The sequence below is a fragment of the Gossypium arboreum genome, chromosome 1 (genome assembly GCF_025698485.1).
Source record: "Gossypium arboreum isolate Shixiya-1 chromosome 1, ASM2569848v2, whole genome shotgun sequence".
In the NCBI taxonomy this organism is placed as follows: Eukaryota; Viridiplantae; Streptophyta; class Magnoliopsida; order Malvales; family Malvaceae; genus Gossypium; species Gossypium arboreum.
The window spans coordinates 100,666,960-100,677,023 of record NC_069070.1 but is presented as its reverse complement, the minus strand read 5'-3'; the positions used below and the strand labels follow the sequence as shown (position 1 = coordinate 100,677,023).

At 37.3% G+C, this 10,064-nt stretch overlaps 2 protein-coding genes across 3 annotated transcripts; one reads left to right on the top strand and one right to left on the bottom strand.

Annotated features, from left to right (window-relative positions):
- Window positions 1-1,662: 1,662 nt before the first annotated feature.
- On the top strand, window positions 1,663-7,706 carry LOC108463820 (auxin response factor 5-like). 2 transcript variants are annotated; one of them, XM_017763751.2, is made up of 14 exons: window positions 1,663-2,753; window positions 3,015-3,127; window positions 3,586-3,684; window positions 3,764-3,820; window positions 3,968-4,120; window positions 4,204-4,288; window positions 4,466-4,556; window positions 4,641-4,805; window positions 4,898-5,020; window positions 5,231-5,306; window positions 5,404-5,539; window positions 5,624-6,909; window positions 7,020-7,210; window positions 7,305-7,706. In XM_017763751.2, exons 1-14 carry the CDS (start codon window positions 2,642-2,644, stop codon window positions 7,453-7,455), a joined length of 2,838 nt encoding a protein of 945 aa, XP_017619240.1. In that variant the 5' UTR covers window positions 1,663-2,641; the 3' UTR covers window positions 7,456-7,706. The 2 variants fall into 2 exon arrangements, with proteins under 2 accessions (XP_017619240.1, XP_017619239.1); XM_017763750.2 differs by having other exon boundaries at window positions 1,663-2,768.
- Window positions 7,707-7,758: 52 nt separating this feature from the next.
- Window positions 7,759-9,610, bottom strand: LOC108463821 (probable methyltransferase At1g29790). The gene has a single exon (XM_017763752.2). The coding sequence runs from the start codon at window positions 9,358-9,360 to the stop codon at window positions 8,098-8,100; it is 1,263 nt and encodes a 420-aa protein (XP_017619241.1). The 5' UTR covers window positions 9,361-9,610; the 3' UTR covers window positions 7,759-8,097.
- Window positions 9,611-10,064: the final 454 nt, after the last annotated feature.

Sequence of the window (10,064 nt, the reverse complement as noted above, 5' to 3'; positions counted from 1 at the left end):
TTAGTTGAGTGTTGAAATGTTTGGACAAAAAGATTTATTTGTGTTTGCATTTGAGGGAGACAGTGAGATAATTTTAAGGTGTGTTTGAGTTAATGGTGATGTAGTGGCGTTCAAAGACCCCCACATTTCATTTGCGCTGTGAGGATCAAACCATCACCTTAGAAGTTCATCGCATTGCAAATCGGGCTCTAGTTCACGGTGGTTATACGTTTACGGGTTGAAGTATAACTACAACTCCCAGTTGGTGGTGATTATGCAGTCATAGGTTGTTGTATAACTCGGGATATAGTTGATGATGGTTATGCAATCATGAGTTCAAGTTTCATGCTACTCGAAGATGATGCTTTATAAACCTCAACATAAGTTTAAGACCATAATCATAGGGAAAATCTAAGGGGCTTTCTAGTATAATCAACTTAGTCTTTTTCTCCATATCCACCAAAGCAGTATCCTTAACCTCATTCTTCAAAACTTATGACAGAGTTGAGAGTAATAGGACTTTCAAGGGGAGGAGTGATGGTGGAGAAAAGTTGAAAGTCCTTTTAGGCTGGCAACGATTATTGTGGTTAAAGAACTCATTAATAACTACAACTGCTGCTACCTCGACTAGTGTTTTAGCTTCTCCCCATCACTACAATCACTCTTTTCTTGAAAGTCCCTTTGCATCCAACTCTATTATAGATTTTAGAAAATTACATTAAGGATACTGCTTTTGGTGGATATGGATAAAAAGAATAAGTTCATTATGCTACAAAGCCCCTTTGTTTTTCCCTAGGATTATGGTCTCAAACTTATGTATAGAGTTTATAAAGCATCCTCTTATGGTATCATAAAACTTGAACCTGTGACCAAATAATCACTGTCAACTAGGAGCTTTAGTTATATTTCAACCCGTGACCGTATAAGCATTGTGAACTAAGAGCTTGAGTTGCAATGAGATGAGCTTCGAAGGTGATGGTTCCATCCTGAAATGGTAGATGAAATGTGTGGGTCTCCGAATACTATTGCATCACCGTGAACTTAAATATACATTAAAACTATTACAATGTCAACCTCAAACACAATTAAATCTCTTTCCAAATTTTCAACGCCTAACAAAAAAAAAATTCTAAAGATATTTTTCTCACTAAAATTGATCTATTTTCCTAAATATCTAAAAATTATCTAAAACCTTAAATATTTTATAAAATTGAGATATACCTCAAATTTACCCACAAAAACATGTAAGATACTTATTTACAAAAACATAAAATATTAAGAGTTATTTCAATAAATGCAGTATATAAAAGAAATTATTTGCCAAAAAATTTAAAAAGAATAAAAAACCATACCTTGGCAAGTTGGTATAGAGTAATAGTATGTGACGTGAAAAGAAGAAACGGCGCCGTGACAGTGGAGTAAGAAAAATAAGGCAACACGTGTCAGATGTAAATTGCCCCACTTTCCTCACTTAATTTTGTCGTGGACCGCACGCGTGACGACGATCGGTCAAATATCATACACAAAGAAAAAAAAAGTACATCAAAGCTATGCTTTTTCTATTTATTACTCTTTGTTTATTATAAATTAATATATAAAAAATAAAATATAGAAAACGCAACCAATCCTTGTTGTCCACGTCATAAAGTTTACCACGTAGGTATTGTTCATTTTTCTACGCGCCTCTCTCCCTCCTCTTTTGAAAAAAATAACAAGAAAATCTTAATTATTATTTTCTCTTTCGCTCTATGTACTGCGTACTGTTTCGTGTTCTGTTAGCTTTGCTCTGTTTTTTCGACATTTCTTTATTAATTTTCTTTTTAGTAATTTTATTTATTGTATATTAATAAATAGAATGTATTGGTTTGAAGTTTAAAGCTGCAACGGAATCACACCTATATAGAAAGTGTGTGCGCAGGATAAGAGCATGCACACTCTTCCTAGTTTCAAGCAACTTACTTATTCATTTTCTTTTTGGTATTATAAAGAGAGGAAATAATTGAAAATTTACAAGTTTTAAGCTATGGGTTTTGTTCATTTTATGATGATGGAGTAGAGGGGAGGAATCAAAGTGATGATGAGGATGGTGGGGTTTCATTGAAAGGTCTTTATCTTTTGGGGGAGAGAGAGAGAGAGAGAGAGAGAGAGGCTACTCAAATGCTATGGTCGGCGTGCTTTGATGCTGCTAACTGAAGGGGGAGGTGTTTTTTTTTTTTTTTGGTCATATCAAAAGGCCCACATAAGAAAAGATCTTTCTTTCCAGTGTTTGTTCCCTTTTCTTTGCAGGTTTTTGTTCCTTGATTTTGGACTTTGGTTCTGCTGTTGCCTGTTCTTGTTGTTGTTGAGGGTGAGAGAGGGGCTAAAAGGTTCTCTTTTCTGACCAATCGGGCCTTTTCTTTTTCCCTAGAGTTTCATCATATTCCTTTTTCCCTTTGCTAAATTGTCCATCTGTAAAAGATACAATACGTGATTTTGCTTGGGTGGGACTCAGACTCGGTGGAGCAATGGGAATGGGAATTTGTTTCTTCTCTTTTTGGAAGTCCAGGGTCTGTTTTTCTTTAGTTTTTCAAACGAAGATGTAAAGGTGGGGTCTTTGCGTTGAGTTCTTATGGTTGGTGGGTATGGTAAAAGAGTCTAAAAAAGGAAGAATTGTTTTAGTAAGATGGGTTCTGTCGTTGAAGAGAAGATCAAACAAGGAGGTTTGGTTAATGTAGGTGCACAGTCCACTCTGCTTGAGGAAATGAAGCTATTGAAAGAAATGCAAGATCAATCTGGTTCGTCCTTTGTTGGTTAGTTTTTTTCACAAATGTGTTCTTTAATCTTTTCCTTTCAGTTTTCATTCGATATCTCAAAGGTTCATGTTGCTAATAATTTGAAAGAACCATTGACGTTGCTTTCTTCAACATAGAAGCTTACAATGAGAGGAGTTAAGTCATTAATACTGGGTATTAATGGCGATTCATTTAAGTCTACAAAAGCGTAATAGGTAATCTCTGTGAAAGCATGTGATGGATTTGTTTCCTGACTGATCTCAGGTACCCGTAAGGCTATAAATTCCGAGTTATGGCATGCCTGTGCTGGTCCACTTGTTTCCTTGCCTCAGGTGGGAAGTCTTGTGTATTACTTTCCTCAAGGACATAGCGAACAGGTTTGCATTTATTTCTCACACTTGATATTTGCCTTCTTATTCTCCCCCTTTTGACTTATCTCCCAGCCTTTCTTCTTTTTCTTGCATTTTTGCCTTGTTTATTTTGTAGCATTCTTTAGCACTAACATAATGAGACCTTAGACTGATGACTGCTAAACATTCAACTTTCACAACCTGCTTTACTTTCTCTTATGTTTGCGTATTTTTGGTGTTTTAATTCATTGCATGAAGATATTGCAGTGTATGAGTTGCATTTTGACATCTTTGACTGAAACTTGGCAGGAATTTGAGCCAATATATCACTTTGATAGCAGCCTAACCATTAGAGTGTGGTCTTATAATATCTGATAAAAAAACTGTACTAAAATCCCAAAAATACATTACAGCCTTTCAGTGAATTCTATTTTGTATTTAATGAAGAACCAAAGGACTAATGAGGGCTTTATTCTTTTGAGCAGGTAGCAGTGTCCACTAAAAGAATGGCGACTTCTCAAATTCCCAACTACCCAAATCTTCCATCTCAGTTAATGTGCCAAGTTCATAACGTTACATTACATGTGAGTCATTTTTATGCTCCTGCCATGTATATCCTTTCTAAAATAAACACTGATGTTTCTTCTTTGTAATCTTTGACAGGCAGACAGAGACACCGACGAAATATATGCCCAAATGAGTCTTCAACCAGTGAACTCTGTAAGCTTCTCTAGTTGAATAAATATACATCTCCAAACTGTTATGAATTTCCTATATATTCAAAAGTGATAAAAAGAAGAGAAAAATCCCTTTTTAACATTATAACAATGTGCAAGGTTCTCATTTATAAAATTTTGCTTTGATTAGGAAAAAGATGTGTTCCCTATACCAGACTTCGGATTGAAGCTGAGCAAGCATCCTAATGAATTTTTCTGCAAAACTTTGACTGCAAGTGATACAAGTACACACGGTGGTTTTTCAGTGCCACGTAGAGCAGCTGAGAAGCTCTTTCCTTCATTGGTAAGGTTCTAATTGGTTGATCAAAGCATTGCAAGTATGCATGATCATTCAGGGACATTACTATTCATATTACTGTTTTTTAGGATTATTCCATGCAACCTCCAACGCAAGAGCTTGTTGTGAGAGATTTGCATGATAACACCTGGACGTTTCGTCATATATACCGTGGTAAGTGTTCTTTTGTTTATTTACCTTCTGCTTCAGTCATGGAATCTGTTTAAAAGGAAAACTGGCAAGATCGGTTTTTATTGCTAGTTCTCATTGTAAAGCAGAATTGTTATGTATAAAAATATATGTTAACGGTGGGAACATGACCTTGAGTATAATATATGTTGTTTTATACAGGGCAGCCGAAGCGACACCTTCTTACTACAGGGTGGAGTTTGTTTGTAGGATCAAAAAGACTTAGAGCTGGTGATTCCGTTCTCTTTATCAGGTATGCTATAGTCACATACTGGCATGTGTTTGGTGCAAGATATTTTTACCTGCCGAATTCATGATTATATCTTATTGTTGCAAGGGATGAGAAATCACAGTTATTGGTGGGTGTAAGGCGGGCTAATCGTCAACAAACCACATTGCCATCATCTGTTCTATCTGCTGATAGTATGCACATTGGTGTCCTTGCTGCCGCCGCTCATGCTGCTGCCAATAGAAGTCCATTCACAATTTTCTACAATCCAAGGTGTGCGAAAACATTCATATACCACCTCTTTCTCCTCTTGCGGTTCCTTTATCCATTTCGTGATAATGTTATCTCCTTTCTGCTTTTTGTAGAGCATGCCCTTCAGAATTTGTCATCCCTTTGCCTAGATACCGTAAATCTGTATATGGGTCTCAAGTCTCAGTCGGTATGAGGTTTGGAATGATGTTCGAAACGGAGGAGTCCGGGAAACGTAGGTAAGTTACTAAATTTTTCATCCCATCAACATTGCAGGGTCAAGGCATTACTTATGATTGGCGAGTTTCATATTGTTTTTTGACATATGTAAGATGATATAATTGTTGTAAAGATTGTTCTGCTTGAGAAGAAAATTTCTGTTTTCTCTACTGTGATGTGTGTTTGAGGAGAATGACATATATCTTTTAATGTTTCTCAAATTTGTACAGATATATGGGTACAATAGTTGGTATTAGCGACTTGGATCCTCTAAGATGGCCTGGCTCAAAGTGGCGAAACCTTCAGGTTTGCCTTCTTCATCGAACTGACTATTGTTTGAGTAGTAGAGCTTTGGTTGCTGGTTGGTTTAAACATGGAACTTCTTGTTTTGTTCCTGGAACAGGTTGAATGGGATGAACCTGGATGTAATGATAAACAGAATAGGGTGAGCGCATGGGAAATTGAAACTCCTGAAAGCCTCTTTATTTTTCCTTCGTTAACTTCAAGTCTGAAGCGACCATTGTATCCTGGATTTTCAGGTAAGCTTCTGTGTGTGATTATTCAGTGGCGGGCAGCATTTTTAGATGCTTATGTTTGTGGCTGTTGTTTTTCTATGCTCACAGGAGCAGAATCTGAATGGGGAAGCTTGATGAAAAGGCCCCTACTCCAGTTTCCTGAAAATGGAAATGGGAATCTTCCCTATTCAATGTCAAATTTATGTTCCGAACAATTGATGAAGATGATGTTGAAGCCTCAGCTTGTTAACCATCCTGGAATTTTTGCTTCCCCCTTACAACAAATCGCTGATGTAAAGATACCTCCATTAGAAGAAATGAAGAACTTGCAGTCTAAAAGCCACCCAAAACCCCAGGTTATCCAATCAGAAAATATGTTGATAGAGAACCAAAATCTTTCCCACCCAGTCCCTGACCATCCTGATCCCATAACTTCAAATATGTCCAAAATCAATGCTAATGGGAACCCACATCCTGCAAATATTCTAACACAAGCTGGGACTGGGAGCAGTAATGAAAAATTAAAGTTGGAATCAAAGCATTCAGCCGAGCAACTGACTTCGACATCGGAATGCAATGAGGAAAAATTGGTGGCAAGTACTGTAAACACAACTATGTCGAACCAACTTTCTTTCCCTACCCAGCCCCAGATCCCACTCCATGTGCAAAATAATCCCTGGTCGATTCAGTCACAATTGGATTCATCAGTCCTCCAAGCTCATCAAATGCTTGTATCCCAAGCTGATATTAGTACTTTAAACAGCTTTCTTCCTTTCTCAGACACCGATGAGTGGACGTCAAATCTTTCTTCTTGCCAACCTCTTTCTGGGGCGTACAAATCACCTGGTCCGATACCAATGGTTGGGTTACAGGACTCTTCAGCTGTCTTTCCAGTTGAAACTGATGATTCGTTAACTACGGTGGGTGAGGAAATATGGGATCCAAAGCTGAATAGTTGCAGAGTTTCATCCCAAGCAGACCAATTGGCTTCATTCACTCAGCAAGATCCATGCAGTCTTAATTCTGGTGGGGTAAGGGATTTGTCTGATGACAGCAACAATCAAAGTGGGATATATAGTAGCTGTCTTAACATTGATGTTAGCAATGGTTGCAGCACCGTGATTGATCCTTTTGTTTCCAGTGCCATTCTAGATGAGTTTTGCTCATTGAAAGATGCTGATTTTCAAAACCCTTCAGATTGTTTGGTCGGGAACTTTGGTTCTTGTCAGGATGTTCAGTCTCAGATTACCTCTGCTAGCCTTGCAGATTCTCAAGCTTTCTCTCGACAAGACTTGCCTGACAGCTCCGGTGGCAATATCGATTTTGATGACAGTGGTCTTCTGCAAAACAATTCCTGGAAGCAAACAGCTCCACGCGTTAGAACATATACAAAGGTATTATAATCTCAATTTAGATTCTTCTGGATATGAAAATTCTTGAGGCATCAAAGTAGAGTTATGCGCAGATTGCATAGTTATAACTCTAATTGGTTCCTTGCTGACAGGTTCAGAAGGCAGGATCTGTAGGAAGGTCGATTGATGTTACGAGTTTTAAGAATTACGATGAACTAATCTCTGCAATAGAATGCATGTTTGGACTCAAGGGTCTGCTGGATGATCCCAGAGGTTCAGGCTGGAAATTGGTGTATGTGGATTATGAGAATGATGTTCTTCTCGTTGGAGACGATCCTTGGGAGTAAGTTTATCTGCAACCTTTCTATATTTCTTGGTTAGCAATATTGCGACGTTAGCATTCACCTTCTAATGGGTGTGGTTTGGTATCTCTGCAGGGAATTTGTCGGGTGTGTTCGTTGCATCCGAATTCTATCCCCTACAGAAGTACAACAGATGAGTGAAGAAGGAATGAAGCTTCTCAACAGTGCTGCCACAGTGCAAGGCATCAATGGCTCTAACTCAGATGGTTCCAATGCAAATGCTTAAAGAATCCACCAAGCTGAGTTATTATCGTGGTTCGGGATTTACCCAACAACTCCATTGTTTATTTGGAGATTGAGAATGGCGGAGTTTGGCATTCAAGTAGTATCTCTGTAAGCCTTTGTAGAGATGGAAATGTGATGTACGGATATTAAATTTACATTTTTCAGCAGGAAATGAACTTTAATCAAATAGTTGTACTAATCAGAACCTGAGCTATGGTGATGAGTGATGAGATATAATATTTATTTCCATTATATCCTTAAGATTGTAGGTAGCATATGGCATCAAAGACTTAAAACTGGAAGATTGAGATTCAAGCATACAGTTGGAATCATGAAATTCAAGCATTCAGATACAACTAAATATCATACAAATAGCATAAAAACAGCTTCAAAAATACAATATGAAAATTCCATTCCCCAATAGTTCTTTTCTTAATAATAACAAACATGAGCTAAAGTACTGAGATTTTACGGGGAAAAAGGATTTAGATTACAGAAGAGAGGCCATTGCAAGTCGGGAAAGGAAACAATTGCAGCTTTATTCCACTTTAGAATAAATGGATTTGCACAAATTGTGTGGATGAAGGTAGAAATCTGAACAAAAATTTCCAACATCCACCATTTTCCGGGAAATCTTGGGTCATCAGATTCTTACAGGCTTCTGTAGAACAGCAGATAGATAAACTTGAGGTTTTCCAGAGCCAGCAGCATCAGTTTTCTCTCCTACAACCCATTTCAGCTTCTTGTACCCAAATCTTTCTATCAAACGAGTTAGAGCTCTCTTCTTTTCATCATCAGAACAATAAAAATTATCTAACCAAAATAAGCCACCTGCCCTTAATATACGATCTAAATCAAACATCGAGAACTCCAATTTTTCTGGCTTACCTTCAACATCTAATCCACTTGTGGCATGAACCAAATCAAACACATTATCATAAAAAGGGAACCTATGGTCCAAGCTCAAAAATAAAGGGAAAAGGCCTCTTGCAGCAATGAATTCACTATGTGGTGCATCAACATTCAAGGTGTTAGTAATCACAGTCACATTCCTCTCAGCCATTCTGGCAGCAAAAGTCCCAGACCCACCTCCAATATCAAATCCAATTCTAATCCCACCACTCCCCAGAGCTAACACATCATCCATAACAAAATCATTCTTGCTTCTAGCCTTGACATATTTTTGAGTCTCATATCCGTTAGTCAAATTAAAGCAACCAACACAATCCCTACTCAATTTTTTACTATTCAAACAGTTGAAATTCTTGCAACCAAGACCACTCCAAGTAACGATCTTATCACTAACAGGTTTCCATAAAGAAACAGGTAAAGAAGTAAGACCTGGCTTAGGAACAGTCTTGGCAAAGCACCTCCTTCTCGGCAAAGGCTCACATCCCTTCAAGATTAGCTTTTGCGCAAGACTCCAATCATCAGGACAAGGTCCAGAAACCTTGTAACTCATGTACTGGGACAATAAATCAGCAGATTTCTCACAAGAATGTCCCACAGAAGCCACCATCTCAGTGATCCCAGTTCTGGAATCCTTCCCCAAAGGAAGCTGATGATGTTGCAAAAACAACTTGAGCTCAGCAGCAAGGTTGGGTCTTGAAAGATCAAGAGTTTCATAACCAAGGAGCTCTTTTTCCATTTGAGCAAGCTTCCTCTGAGAAGAATCGATCTCTTTTATAATCAAAGAGACATGTTGAGAGATCAGAGAGATGTTTCTGTGAGGATGGTGAAATGGGTTGTCTAAGTGTTGTTTTGGTGAAAACGTGAAGGCATATAAAGCAAAGAGATTGGTTGTAATAACTGAGAAAAGCATGAGAATGTTAACAGCTGAAGAACAAAGGGTTGCTCTCTTGAATCTAGCAGTTCCATCTCCAATTTTCAGTGAAACCGAACCCATATCTTGCCTTTGCTTTTCTTTTCCTACCTCTTTGCTTCTATGCTAGAGAGTGAAGCCTAAAGCAAGAGTTGGAAAATAAATAAAAATGGGTTTTTTAAATCTTTTTGCGACTTAGATTTGTGAACTGGAAACAAGTTGAGAATAAAAAAAAAAAAAAAATCTCTTTTATTACCACCTGTGCAAGGAAATTATGCATTTAAGACTGAAACTCTGGGGAAAGCGAGTCTGTCGGTTGGCTTGGGTTTATTAGAAAGATCAAATCTATAAAGTAAGCTATATCAACGGCTCCTAATTAGTTAGTATAAGAAATTGATAATGTAGAGGTAATTTTTATCCGTACACGTGGCAGCATCAAGGCAAAGAAAACACACCACTAAAGCTACATAAAAATCAAATGGGCAATGGGCATCCTCGGTAGAGCTGGCAAACGTACCGATTTAGGTGGGTTTATTTAGGACTCAGAGTAGTTGGGGTTTGGGTTTTTTTTGAATTTGAAGCATGGATAGAGGTAGACAGGCTCTTTTAGATAATTTTAAATTTTATAAGTTATAAATATTTAAATTTTAAATATAATAATTTATTTTACTTTTATATGATCACAACATAATTTAATTTGTTTTATAGAAAATATAAATTATATATATTTAATAAATTTATTTTATATAAAATAATTAAAGTATTTATTATATGTAAAATTTATCATT